General features: G+C 46.7%; 4 protein-coding genes across 4 annotated transcripts; 1 reads left to right on the plus strand and 3 right to left on the minus strand.

Annotated features, from left to right (window-relative positions):
* Positions 1-192: 192 nt before the first annotated feature.
* EDB91DRAFT_1349855 (uncharacterized protein) lies at positions 193-845 on the plus strand (the record flags this gene model as incomplete). The annotated part of the gene is made up of 3 exons (XM_041326037.1): positions 193-314; positions 361-454; positions 531-845. Exons 1-3 carry the CDS (start codon positions 214-216, stop codon positions 843-845), a joined length of 510 nt encoding a protein of 169 aa, XP_041172569.1. The 5' UTR covers positions 193-213.
* Positions 846-1,419: 574 nt separating this feature from the next.
* EDB91DRAFT_813666 (SNF2 family N-terminal domain-containing protein) lies at positions 1,420-5,121 on the minus strand. Its single transcript, XM_041328479.1, has 11 exons — positions 4,920-5,121; positions 4,831-4,863; positions 4,364-4,766; positions 4,287-4,309; positions 4,109-4,234; positions 3,527-4,057; positions 3,398-3,477; positions 2,908-3,344; positions 2,612-2,853; positions 2,190-2,556; positions 1,420-2,124 (listed from the first exon to the last, which is right to left on the minus strand). The coding sequence occupies exons 1-11, from the start codon at positions 5,055-5,057 to the stop codon at positions 1,802-1,804; spliced, it is 2,703 nt and encodes a 900-aa protein (XP_041172570.1). The 5' UTR covers positions 5,058-5,121; the 3' UTR covers positions 1,420-1,801.
* Positions 5,122-5,239: 118 nt separating this feature from the next.
* EDB91DRAFT_1159651 (isoprenoid synthase domain-containing protein) lies at positions 5,240-6,979 on the minus strand. The gene is made up of 4 exons (XM_041319751.1): positions 6,283-6,979; positions 5,946-6,231; positions 5,485-5,898; positions 5,240-5,415 (listed from the first exon to the last, which is right to left on the minus strand). The coding sequence occupies exons 1-3, from the start codon at positions 6,585-6,587 to the stop codon at positions 5,566-5,568; spliced, it is 924 nt and encodes a 307-aa protein (XP_041172571.1). The 5' UTR covers positions 6,588-6,979; the 3' UTR covers positions 5,240-5,415; positions 5,485-5,565.
* Positions 6,980-7,301: 322 nt separating this feature from the next.
* Positions 7,302-7,850, minus strand: EDB91DRAFT_1159655 (uncharacterized protein). The gene is made up of 2 exons (XM_041319752.1): positions 7,436-7,850; positions 7,302-7,368 (listed from the first exon to the last, which is right to left on the minus strand). Exon 1 carries the CDS (start codon positions 7,731-7,733, stop codon positions 7,482-7,484), a length of 252 nt encoding a protein of 83 aa, XP_041172572.1. The 5' UTR covers positions 7,734-7,850; the 3' UTR covers positions 7,302-7,368; positions 7,436-7,481.
* Between the last annotated feature and the right edge of the window lie 6,507 nt (positions 7,851-14,357).

Below are 14,357 nucleotides of genomic sequence, written 5' to 3' on the forward strand. Positions count from 1 at the left end.
TGCAGACCAAAAATGCATCCATAAGACCCAGTAAACAGCGCCTATGACGGGAGGAGTCGCGGTGTCATCGACGGCTTCTATGTTGACAGAGGGCGTGGCTACTTCGACGCGGTCGTGACGCGCCCGTGACGTAGTCTCCCCAAGCCAGACCAATCGAAGTAATACAATCGTTCCTTCGTATTAACCCGTGACGCCGGATTGAACAGGTCAGTAATGACCCGGCGAGCGACTCGCGGTGCTCGCGTCTCCGTCGTTTTGACACCCTGTCATCTAAGCTGTGGTGTCTGGATTGCTGAATCCCACCATAACCAGAGGTGCGTTCTTGCTAATTCTAATACTAGCAAACACCTGAATTCACAGAGTTGATGTCGTACCCCCTGGTGTGCCATTGGTTGCAATTCGCTGCCACCAAAGCAGCACAGCCCAGGACTGCTGGATTCTGGAACACCGCAAGGTATGTATCAGCCAGCCCGTAAATACCTTTGATCATGAATTTATAGAATCTACAGGTAAATCCTGCATTCCTCTAGAACCATGGCCTGAGATGGCCTCCGCCGCAAGAAGCATTTTCCCTTCCTCGTTCAGAACCATATTCTGATGCGTTTGTTTCCATTCCATCGTCCATGTATTTGGTATCTCTACAGCAGCTGAGACTGAATGACAAAAAGCAACTTGGCATACTTTTGAAAGACCACATTCGCCATTCGGTGGTCACGAGTCTCCCGCACATCAACAACCACTGCTTCGCTTCCTTCCGCACCTTCTTTCGTGATTCCATCGAAAACAGTTCACCAGCCACGTCAGCTCTCCCCAGCTTCGATGCGTCGTTCCGTGGAAACTCCTAGCATTGTTAATCTACCAGCATCGAGCGCCGACGCGGAGGACACGTCATTGGATTCCTTATACAAAAAGGAGACCTCAGGCCGCAGCAGAGCTAATTTTGGTTGCGGCAGTGCATAGTACTAATAACGTACACTACTAGTCGCCGGCACTTCCACACAATACATGCAATATGCTTGACGGCGTCTAGTCTCCGACTCCGGTGACTCCAGTCCGACATACTTCCCGCACCACGACCAAACGTCTAGTACCCTGAACACTGACCCCAGGTGGATATCTACCCTGCTCGCAGCAACGATTGAACAAAAAACAAGTGTAAACGTACAGTCAGTGCCTTAAGCAATCTGCAGGGTCTCCGACTGACGCTGATGAGGTTACATAGAATCTGGAATCTGCATGTATGCTAATCAGCGTCTTTGGCATCACACAGCAAGCTATCTATACTAACAATAAATTGTATAGGCAATACCAGCTTTTCAGCTGCAGTCTGGACTAACTGTCTGAAGTTCGAACTTGCAGGTACTTAGGATTGCTCTTTCATTCTTTTTGCATCTCACTGATACGTCGCTTGGACAAAAGCTATAGAGTTATTGAAGTGAAGCTACGAGGGGCTGACATCCCCTACCCCGTCTCCTACTTACACACTCGAATATCCGTACGCATGCTCATAGAAACGCATGACCACGCGCTCGAACCAATCTTTCACTTATGAATCTCAGACGAATCGCTTTCAACTGCTCTTCATCGCCAAAACAGCAGACGACGAGAAATTATGTGTCAAGTTTGTTCATACCTTACTTACCAGTAGTGGGAAGGTGAATAGTATTCACTGGATGATCTACTCGCAAGAAATGGCCGCTGAGCACCAAGCGTCCATGTACTATAAAATAAGTAAACATTATAGCACTATTATCAACATAGTAATCGACATGCACATGCACACCCAACCTCAGCTAAACACTCAACAATCAACATCCTCCCCCATAATCTTCGCAACCAACTCATTCCCTTCACACACAGGCGCCTCATACACAGCAAACGCCGCACGTTTCCCATCCCCGCCCTCCTCGCTCTTCCATCCCTTCTTCCGATTCGTAAACACAGCCTCGCTCCGATCGAGCAACATATCGAGGTCTTCGTCGGATAAGACGCGCTTTTTACCCTCCACAGACGTATTGGTCACCACGTCGATTTTCTCTCCTTCAAGCTTCAAAAGGTCAGCGGCGAGCTCTGTCATGGACTGCATGGCTGGTGCTCCAGATTGTCCAGGGAGTTTAAATTTCCCTGCAATGCCAAACACTAAGCTTCAAAACGCCATACACTTCCCAAGGTTGAGACGTAGAACCTACCCTTGGCAATAACAAGCGCCTCAAGTTTCCTCTTCTCCGTAGCCCGATGCATAATCCTCGTCTCAACAGTATGTGCCGTAACAAGCCTGAACACCAAAACAGGTTTCGTCTGACCGATCCGATGTGCGCGGTCTTGAGCTTGAATGTCTATCTGTGGGTTCCAGTCTTGATCGTAGAAGATGACGGTGTCAGCTGCTGTTAGGTTAATGCCTAGCCCGCCTGCGCGTGTGCTGAGGAGGAAGAGCTTTGGAGCGTTGGGGGAGGGGTTGGGTTGTTGGAATTTGTTCATTTGTTCGCGGCGTTCCAGGGGGGCTGTTGAGCCATCGATGCGGCATATCGACCAGCCTTTCAGTTCTGTAGCCCAGTCCTGTAACGAGGGCTTGAGCACGACGGCGCTCCCCAAAAAAACAGACGAGACGAACCTCAAGGACGTCCAGCATAGTGGTAAATTGACTGAATAACAAGACCTTGTGTTTCCTGCGGAACAGTTCGTCTAGCAACCGATCAAGGATCATCATTTTCCCACTCGCATCAACCAGCTGCTCATCGAGCACAAGCTCCTGCGTCCCTGGTACGATAGGCCAGTTGAACAAAAATGGGTGCGAGCAGACCTTGCGTAGCTGCATCACAGCGTTCTGAAGTTTCATATTATTAATCTGCTTGCCTATTTTTGATTGTCAGTCAAAATAAAAGGCGGAGAAAGATAAAAGACACCAACGAGTCGCAAGCTGCTGATGCTGTTTCCCCAGCTCAGAAACATCCTCCATCGACCCCTTGACCTTCGCTACTCCCCCGTCCTCGAGCATCTCAAAATACTCATCATCATCTCCATCACAGTCATACCGTCGCTTTTTCTGCTTCCGAAGCTTCATCGGCGCATCCAGATCCACCGTCTCGACTTTCTCGGCTGGTGCGTCTTTGGAGACGCCAAGGAGGAAGCTGCGTAATGATCCGTCCAAGATATTATCGTACAAGTCGCGTTGACGCATGCTTAGCGGTGCATATAAGACATATTCCTTCTTTGGCGGGAGGAGGCCTTCGACATCCGCCTTGAGCCGTCGCAGAAGGAAAGGTTTCAAGATCCCATGAAGAGTTCCAATCAACTGAGATGACTGCTCGTGAGAGAGACGAGATTGCATCGTTCCGAGGTTGAACCTAACTTTACTGTGAGCCCAAGCACCGACGCTGCGAGAAAAGCGATGACATACCATTCCTGGAACGTATCCAGGTCGTCGAAAATATCAGGTAATATAAAATTCAACAAAGACCACAGCTCTGCCAAATTATTCTGCGGTGCATATGTAATCTTAACATCACTGGAGGCTAAAGATGCTCACATGTAATGGTGTTCCAGTCAAAATCATCCTACCAGCGCTTGGGTATTTCTTAATCTCCTGCATGAGCTTACAGTCGAGGTTTTTCAACCTATGCCCCTCATCTACAACGATGTAACCCCAGTTGTATGCGGAAAGATGTATGCGGTCTTTGAGAATCATTTCATAGGTGGTGATGACAACTGGGAACGAAGCCCGGGTCTGTGGAGGGAGGGTATCGCTTGTGATGGGTATATGGGTATCGTCTTCGATTTCCGAGGTATCTTCGCCTTCGTCTGCATATATGCTGTCTTCCTCATTCGTGGATGTCTTGCGCCTTTTGGCGAGTCTGCTCGTTGATTTACGCTTCGGCGCAGGAGCTTTGCGGGCGGGCGGTTTGCGAGGGGGTGCTTTCTTGCCTTTTCCCTTTTCATTGCGTTGCTTCTTGACCATGACGTCTTCGTCGGTCAGTTCTGAAGCGTCCGGTGCTCGCATGATGGTTCGGCGGAGGTCAGCACGCTCGGCTGGAGTGCCGTGATACATGACAACGGGTATCTAAAGGATGGTTCAGCTACATTCGAACGAAGGGGGTACTCGAAAACTTACAGCAGGCGCAAATTTCTGAAATTCCTCTATCCAGTTATGCAGGACACTCAGGGGGCAGACGATCAGGAAGGGCTGGTAATGGCCCAGCCCGCGTAGGTGTGCATTGAACGCGATGGTTTGCAGAGTCTACAAAGTTTATCTGTTAAAACCTAATGCAAAAGAAAAATCAGTCACATACCTTGCCTAGACCCATCTCATCCGCTACAACACGTACCTGAGAACCCCAAACGCGTGAATTAGAAATCAAGTACTTACCAAGAATCCCAGAAACACCATTCTTATCCAAACTAACCATCCACTCCACGCCCTCCAGCTGATAATCCTTCAACGTCGCTCCAGTAACCAACGCAGGCTGAGGGAACTTCGGACGTGGGCTATTCTCCCCCTCCCCCTCAACCACACTAACCTCCGCAATCTGTTGCTTCACTGGAAGTACCTCTTCCTCGTCTGATTCCTCGACGCGTGTGCGTTTCTTGCCCCGCTTTGGAAGACGTTTTCGTGTAGACTCGGGTTTTGATTTGGAAGGTGCAGCAGCTTGCATAGCTGCTCGGAGTGCCAGCGCGCGTTTTTCCTTGTCCATCTGGTCTCCTAGGAGTTTAGAGTAGGTGAATGATTTTTCGAGGAGGCGTTCGAGCCTAGCAAAGCGTTCTCGGAATTCCTGTTATAAGAAATTGGTCAGAACGCATAGGAACTATAGTCTAAGATCGAAATGACCGGCGTACCTCATCTTCTATGGACTCAACTATCTCTGAAGACTACCATACAAAACGTCAGTCAAAAGGAGTGGAGTATACTAGGTTGTTCAACCCACCTCGCGTGTACCAGTACTCTTCCCCGGTCTAATTAATAGTTCTTCTTCACTCGGGGGAGGTGAAGAAGCTGCTGTGCTCGCTTGAGCAGACGACATTGCGAAAGCCATTTGGGACGATGGTGATGGACTTGAAGACATTGCCCTCAGTTATCTAAATAAGATTGAGAAGGTAGACGGTGGATGTAGTTTGTTGCGCTTGGACCGCGACCAATAAATTACAATTGTGACGGTCTTGGATTACATCATCAACGCGACACACCCGGCCCTAAACCACTCTTACCACAGCATGACCACAGCTGTACTTGCACGAAATTCATCACGGAAGCTGTCTGGGGAAATCGCTCCTTGAGGGAAGTTTGATTGCTAAGTAGAGGAGTGATTCAGCTTCTTTGCGATGTCAATCAGAGAGAGATCTTTCTTGGCGTGCTAACGTCTGTTGCAGGACGAAGCTGAACGCGACAAGGACCGAGACGAGGACTGGGTTCAGACATAGGAGGTGGGTGAGGCTTGCAACGAGTACTGCATAGGTCTGCTCATGCTTCCTTATTTATCACTCACAATCAAGCTATCAGATCTTCAGACTCATAACAAACCACAAAGCGGCGCCAAACGCCCTTTCATTTCCCAGTGAGTACTACTACCACCATCACTCCAACACAGGTACAAACACCCATCCAAATGCCCTGACCTCACTCCCCTTCGTCCCCAAATACCTCTCCGTCTCATACAGCCAATTCACCGTCCCAGCAATACAATCACGTAACCCCTTCACATACCGTCTCGTATCATCGTTCATTGCAAGATCCACACACGCATCGAACAAATGCTCATTAGCCAAGAACGCGTCCGCGCTCTGCTTTACGAGCGTGCCCACATGTATGAGTGCACTTCCAAAGGAACAATTCCGTTCTTTCATGAGGACGGAGACGATATTGGGACGTGAAGTTGTTGTTACGCCTTTTGCACAAGATAGAGCATCCTAGAATAGACGTCAGTATGCAGTAATTTGATATACAATATACCTACCTCCGACCATGTCATGATATTACACGCCTGGTCTGTTAGCTGCTTCAGTATGCGGTGCGACGATGCACGCTCCGGGAGATTCAATCCCCCCGCATACTCTATCAAGTGAAACATCATCCTAAAACCTGACGCATCCCTTCGAAGGTCGACATAGGTCTCGAGGTCCGGGATACAAATGTAATCCAGCAAACGCTGGTTTGCATCGTGATATGCACGCATGGATCGATGAAAACGCATGTACCATGCCGGGCTTTTATATGCAACGCGACTGAGCCTGTCAGATATCCTTCAACACACCATGAGCCAAGTCAAAAAACTAGACAATCCGAGGACTCACAGGTCAAAAACTTGCTTTCCATCCCCAGCACCATCCTCCTGCGAATACACCAACAAGCTTAAAAAATCCGCCGTCAACCTCAACTGAGATAAATCCGCGCCAGGATAACACAAAGCAGCCCACAGTCCAACTTTGAGTCCTCTCCACTCGAGCCGCAATCCTACGTCGCGCAGCCATGCCTCGGACGCTTGAGAAACAGACCTGCAATGTCTGTTTGCGCGTAATTCAAACGAAGTACACGAGGATAGGATATCTGGGAGCTGGACGCTCACTGTGTGTGACTGGGAACAGGGAGTTGGAGACATCGCGTTGTGGGTCCTTGTTGAACAAGAGCTTGGCGCTAATATTTAAAAGGAGCGACGGGCGTAATGTTCCGACACCAGCGCTAGTTTATATTATCCGTTGGCTGCATGTCCGTTCTCCATCCGATGGGGCATCGACAAGTGAATAGGATGGAAGAAGACCATTGTTCGACTTTTGTAGGTATTTCATTGTCCAACCTGACAAATTCAGAGTCGAACAGGCCTCTCGCCAACGGCCACTTTACCACGCATACTATTACTGTAAAGAATGCCGCATTCAACACTTCCCCCTGTACACCAACTTCGTGAATACTTAGTAGCAGCAAAAAGCTGTGTACTCAGTGTCTCGACTCTCGTCAGGGCTACATAGTATGCAACGATGGACATTCGATTTACATGACTGGGAGCGGACTTCAACCAGACTCTATCAAGATTCTAGATTATATGGGTGAAAGATAAAGCTTATGTAAATACCCACCTCACTTGGGTATATCCAGGTCATGTTCTTAATAAGCTTGTTATTTTCAAAATAAGTAATTCTCTGCTATATCTTTCCTCTCGAGGATATCGAAGCTAGCAGTTCTATTATATCCGACCCCTCCTATAACTCGCATCGACTTTCCGAGTCATGACCTACTCCCACAAGTCACAAATACTATTTCTGGATCTTGAGCTATGTATCCAAGTATTTGAGATTTTCTCTATTCCAAGATTTCTATTGCTCAAGCGGCAGTGAAATTTGTTCAGAAGCAAGCAGATTGATCAACTCGGCAAGAAACCACTAGTAAGTCACGCGTCGTGCCATCAACCATACTGCACCAATGCGAAAGCAGAAACACCGCTCACTGTAGTTCACTGTAGTTCACCGTGCTTGTCAGGTAAACACACCTGCACCTTCTACCACGCCAGTGAGCCAGTCATGTGGTTAAATCCAGGATGCAAACTATTCATACTCACTCCGACCTGGTCAACCTGGTCATTAAAGATGCCTACCCACTCGCATTTCGAGCCAGGGCAGCAGGTTATCCACGTGCAATAAGTGGGGCAATAACGACCACTGCTGTCAGCGTCACTGGGGCTGCCAACGGGACTGGCAGATATTGAATCTATCACAGCAGCAACGACGGCGAGGACGAAGGAGAAACGCATCCTTTGTGATGATGCGATAGGTGATCAAATAAATCTGAAGGGAACGGTAGGCAGACGGCTTGCTTTTATATGCTAAATAGCATTGTGCTGGCAGAACTCCGTGGCGATGGGGGAAGAACTTATCTTACAGAAACATAATTGATCCTTCCTCGCATGATCCTAAGATCTTGTAAACTTAGTTCACGCACGGTTATACGGACGGTCCAATCGTAGCTTAGTTCGCGACGTGACTACTAGTACTAATTACCAAACCCCCTTATCGCCTCCGATAGGGTAAGAGTCTTGTTTGAGATTCGAGATCACTGCATGCATTGACAGGCATAACACATTATGTGTGCGAGGTTACACGAGATTCGTCAGTGAGAATATTTCTGAGGGGGGGGAGGGGAGGTGCTGAAGACGGCTCGCATTTACACCCTGAAAAAATCGTGTTGTGGGCAGGACTCAAACGTTCTGCTCACATGCCAGCAAGAATCTAGGCAAAACCTACTAGCTAGTAGAATAAGTTGACGGTCGGCGGACGAACAAACTATAGAAATAAACAGAGCCTGAGTGACAGAGATGCATATTGTAGGAAAGGTCGAGAGTTCCGCCCGACGGAACCTACTCCACTCGTTAATCACCATTGGAATGTCATGCCATACTTCAAGTCCAAACGGAATCTACTACTATAACGGTCTCAGTTCCAGACGCAATTCCTTTCCCTTGGAAACCCGTTCGCTCAACAAGTTGTGCACTCTTGTCCTCACGAACTTGATTAAACGGTTACAGTACGTACTTATTTATCAATCGTACTCCAGTTGTCAAAGTCGTGTGAGCCGCAAAGTCCCAGAACGCCGCATATTCAGATCGCCCAATCATTTACCAGTCTAGCAGTGCATACGATACCGTCAATCAAAGACAGACACAAACACCCATCCAAACGCCCTAGCTCCCCAAATACATCTCCATCTCATACAGCCAATTCACAGCGCCCGCAATACAATTTCTCAACCCCCTCACATACCGTCTTTATCATCGTTCATTGCAGTATCCACGCAGCGAAGAAATGCTCAGAAGAAAGAAACGCCTCCGCGCTCTGCTTCACAAGCGTGCCCACATATGCGAATGCAATCGCAAAGGAATGATTCCGTTTTTTTTTTCACGAGGACAGAGACGATATTGGGATGGGAAATTGCTGTGACGCCTTTTGCACAAGATAGAGCATCCTAGAATAGACTTAAGCATGCAATAATATTACACGCCTGGTCTGTTAGCTGCTTCAGTACGTATGGGTACAATGATGCACGCTCCGGGAGGTTCAATCCCCCCGCATACTCTAATAAGTGAAACATCATCCTAAATCTGGACGCGTCCCTGCTTCGAGATCCGGGATGCAGATGTAATCCAGCAAACACTACCTTGTATCATGATATGCGTGCATGGATCGATGAAAACACATGTATCACGCCGGGCTTTTATAGGCGACGTGGCTGAGGCTGTCAGATATATTTCAACCCATCATGTCGACCAGGTCAACCACCGCAGACAATTCAATGACTCACAGATCAAAAACTTGCTTTCCATCCCAGGACTTGTTGAGTTGCGACTCAGAAATGAACAAGTCCGAGTGCAGCCATTCATCACCAAAACTTCAAAAATCTGATATTAGGGGAGCTCACAGCAGTGCTGTCCACAATATTGAATATGATTGACTATTATTCGGATTATATTCAAATACTCTGAATATAATACCCAGGCCCTGTATTCCCAGTCATGAGGAATATGGGTGACTATGTTACGATACATTATGAATACAATACATTACGGTCACTGTATTTATCCATATTCTGAATACCTACAGTTGAACATTGGTGGCCCAGGAACATGAACGAAGAGACAGGTTGACCACGTACAATGTGAAGTTTGAACTGTACAGTTTATCTATAAATTTCCCACACACCAAAATTCAGCAGAATCGGAAACATGCTGCGACTTTTGCACTTCAAATCAAAAACATGGCCATATCTGGCAGCCGCAGCACTGATCAGCTTCTCGCCGACCTTCAAAATGCAATCACAGGCCTGCCATTGACTGTGCCAGAAGGAACAGAGGATAGCCCTCTTGCCACACATCTTTGCGATTTTGATGTTGATGAGGAAGAGGGGCCATTTTACTCTTTTAATTGCTCATGGGAATGGGCATTTCAATGTAATGATGACGAGAAAAAGAAGCTCATTGTACGTGGCGAGTATGGACTGAAGCTTGCACACAGCTTTGCATCACACTTTGCTTGAGTTCCTGGGATCGAGGTAAATGATGGCCTTACTCTCCTACAAGCTCGGATAGAGACATTGTTAAATCTAATCTACGAAGTGTAAACATACTACCATTGTTCACTTGGGCTGAGCTGTCACTGACTTAGAATTGTTCTATCAGAGTTCCAACACTTCGGAAGACTGCTGTTACAAGCAAAGCAGCTGCCGGCAGCATGCAAACCCAATTAGCAAAAGAGGCCCAAAACAAAGGCACAACGAGCTCCGAGAAACTCATACTCAGGATTAAGAGGCCACGACAAGAAGGTAAGTGCGTCTTTTATATAGTGTTAGTATATTCAAATATTTGCTAGATAGTGACAAGGATGATCGTGACTACCAGCCTCCAAAGAATCATCCAACTTCAGACATTGATGACTCAACTGACGAAGATGTGGTAAGTTATTTATAAAATCACACTTCTACTAACAGAAATGAAATCCACAGCCTGGAAAGGGACAAGCAGCGAAAAAGAAGGTGATATGAGTATAACAATACCGTCTTGTAGTTTGCTAACATGTCCATAGCGTACTACGACAAAAGATGGTGATACATCTGTAGACGAAGAAGTGGAGGACATGAAGGTCAAATCAGGCTGTGCTCCAACAAAATTAAAGTGGGCCTTAGAGCAGTATGATGAACCCAAGCTTGCAGCACATGATGGGAAGCTGATCTGGAAATGGCACTGCCACTGGTGCAGGTGAGGGCTATCCTTTCCAAATAATAGATTAATATGGCAACTAAAGTGTTGCAGCACGATCCGAAGATCCCCACGAATGTTCAAATGCAAATCTTATGCCAACGAGACCATGAAGCTGACAAAAACGAGTAACTTCATCTCCCATCCTGCCCGCGGCTGTAAGAACATCTCAGCTGACCACTCGTATGACACATGGGTGGAACAGCAGAATGGTAATAATAATTCCCGTGCTGTGTTGGGGTCCACAGCCCAGTGAGACTTCATTCAGGCATACATGAAGTGAGGTTTTGACAACCCAGCCCAGCAAGTGACACAGAGGGGCTGGAGAGAGCACTACGTCAAGGGCATCTTAGAAGATGATCTGCCTTTTTCATTGGGCGAAAGAGGGGGTATGACGAAAACCTTCACATATATCTTACCTCGCGGATACAAAATTCCATCACATCAGACCGTTCGGTGTGATCTTGACCGGCTAGAACTGAAGATGAACAAAAAGGTCAACAATTTACTCCAGGTTGTACATTCCGAGCCTTACATCTGTTGCGAGTCTCATTGTTTTACTTTCAGGAAAACTCGTCTCAGATTGGCCTCTCGAGTGATGTCTGGATGAGTAAAAATTCTGTGTATGCCTTTGTTGGGTCTGTTGCATTCTGGATTGACGACAACTGGGACCTACATGCTTGTCCAATCGAGCTACTCCTGCTTGATGGAAATCACTCTGGTAAAGCAACAGGTTGTGTTCTTTTCAAGGCACTGCAGGCACGTAAAATTACATGGAAACTCAGTATGTACAGCAATCATACCATACCATTCTATTCTCACAATCAACATAGTTGCTCATGCCACCGATAACATGGCCAGCAATACAGTCTTGAATGAGAATCTCGTAAAGCGGCTCGGCAATAAAAATGTGTTCCTGAATCGAGCCAACTTGCATATTGGGTGTGCTGCCCATGTCATCAACCTTGTTGTGCAGTGAGTAGTGAAAGTAATAATTTCTCTCAATGTGGCTCACCAAATCTGTCGTCTATTAGAGCTATGCACCATAAAATTGGCTGTGCACCCGACCCTGACGAAGATGATCTCTACTTGGTTGCCTGCCAGTTCCCACTCACCTATGACCCTGAAGACGACCCGGAAGTTCAGGAAGAAACAGCAAAGATGAACGAGGAATTAGCAAAGGGGGTTCATGTAGAGGGATCAGATACAAACATGGATGCTGTCTCTGGTGCGAGTGACACTGAATCCGAGACTGACAGACAGGATGGAGACAACACAGATTCTGATGCCTCTGAGTCTGGACTTCCCACAGGCTCCAAGAGCAAAAAGACATCAAAGACGGCTCATAAGAAGACAAAGAAGTTCAGTGTTATCGATAAAGTAAGTCATACCTTGTTTAATGCTCATTCATTATCTGACTTGTAATGTGCACAGCTTCATGCCATTGTGATCGACTCCCTTGCATCTGAAGTCCGACGTAAACGGATGCGTCATCTCATTCGGAAAAACTGTTCTAAGGAAAATCAACATCTTGTTCCCATTCGCAGCATGCCCATACGTTGGAACACAACTCGTGCAGAGATTGAGCGGTCTATGAAACTCAAACTGGTGCGTACATTTGTTTGTACTTGTTCGCTTCTGAGTCTTTTGATACATCACGCAGGCAATTAACCTTTGGGTTGAACATCTTGATGACGGTCTCACTGGAAAGAAAAGGAACATGGCAGTACGAAAGAAAAAGAAATGGTGTCTCAGCTTACTCGACTGGGAGTTTTTGGGACGGTATTCTGACATCCTCGAGGTATTTAGTCACAGCGACTCTCCCATCTATTGTGCACTTCTTGTACTGATGACAATTGTGAAGGTATTTCATACTTTGACACTGTCTTTACAGAAGAAAGGAGTCCCCACAATCTGCCAAACACTCCCACTCTACAAGCAGATGGAGAAACACCTCGAGACACACCTCAAGCAAGTTCCAAAGAAGTGGTGAGTGTACGGACTGACACAGGCTTTGCAAGCTGGCCTCGACAAGCTTCAGCACCACATGGCCAAGGCATTAGAATCTGATTACCCTCTGCTCGGTGGTGGTAAGTACTTTTTTTCGTCTTACATTAGCAGGTCACCGAGCTGATATTATGTATACTAGTTTTGCATCCATGCATACGAGTTGCATACTTCGAAGACCAGAACCTATGGCCCACCGGCAATCTCGGCAGTTGTGCTCACGTCTTGCTTGAGCATCTTTACGAGACTTATATGACCGAGCGCCATCAAAGTCTGCCCTCATTGCAGCTTTGACCATGTCTTGCAGTGGTTCCTCTACAGTCCAGAATGAGGTAGACGTCTATCTAAGCGGTCTCTACCCTTGTCCACCCGAACAAATGACCAATCCCCTTCAATGGTGGAAGGTGAGTACACTTCTCATATAATTCCTACTGAAAATGTCTCACTGTAGTCTTCGCAGCAACATGAGATGACATTTCATATCCTGTCGCGCATTGCTCGTGATGTCCTCGCTATACCCGCTGTCAGTGTTGCCATTGAACGTCTGTTTTCCAGTAGCAAACACACACTTTCCGATTCACTCTCCTTGATGACTGCGGAGACTGCTTCTGCCACTGTCATTACCAAGGAATTGTTGAAGCTTGGCCTCGGCGATGGAATTCAGTACATTGATGGTGTTTCTATTCATTAAATATGAATAGATATGAATACCTATGAATACAATATGAATACAATAACACTATCATTAAATATCTCAGGGTGGATTGAGAATATAATATGGTTACAATAAAATATGCCCTCAAGATTATTTTATTCATATTTGGACAGCACTGGCTCACAGTAGGTCGCTTCTGCTTCTGCTTTTGCTTCTGCTGACACGTGAGGGACAAGGGTTAGTGGTGTGTTATGTAAGCACTTAACTCCCCCACCATACTACACATGCCTCGCAGCTCGCTACATCAGCAATACTTAGAATCCTATATCTTTTTCATGATCATTCAAGCACTCTTTTGACCTGCACAGACACTCGAAGACCTTTCACGAGAGCTTACTATAGATATAAATTGCATATCAGCCATACAACAAGCTTGCTACCTGAATTCTCGCCCTCTGAAAGTGAGTTTATGCGAGCGGGGACGAACAAGGAGCTGGTAAGAATATATACTAAGGGTATGTTAGCTCGTTATAAGTAAATGGAAATAATAATGACTTACATCTCAGTCTCGAGATACTCAACTGAGATGTTCTAACGCGGTACTCAATACCTTATAGTAGTTAGCATAGTGATACAAATAAATGGTAGCATAGGTAATATATTGTTAAGTCTCGGCCGACATCACCTCGTCACTTGTCACATAGACTGGTTGTGCTCGCAATGTTTCACTCTGACGTCTCATTTCCTCCTCCGGGTCCGTGCCTCGAAACGTCACCACTCAACACTCCTGTCCTTAAATTCTGCAGTCTACACCTTGCATGGGAATGGGCACAGAGTCCAGCTGACCACCACCGCTTTGTCAATATGTTGCAAGTCTCTCCAGAGGTATTTCAAGCTATTCTAGGATTCATCGAGGACCACCCAGTCTTTCATAACAACTCAAACCAAGCCCAGGAGTCAGTGGAGGT

The sequence above is a fragment of the Suillus paluster genome (genome assembly GCF_016628075.1).
Source record: "Suillus paluster strain FC165 chromosome Unknown EDB91scaffold_78, whole genome shotgun sequence".
NCBI lineage: Eukaryota > Fungi > Basidiomycota > Agaricomycetes > Boletales > Suillaceae > Suillus > Suillus paluster.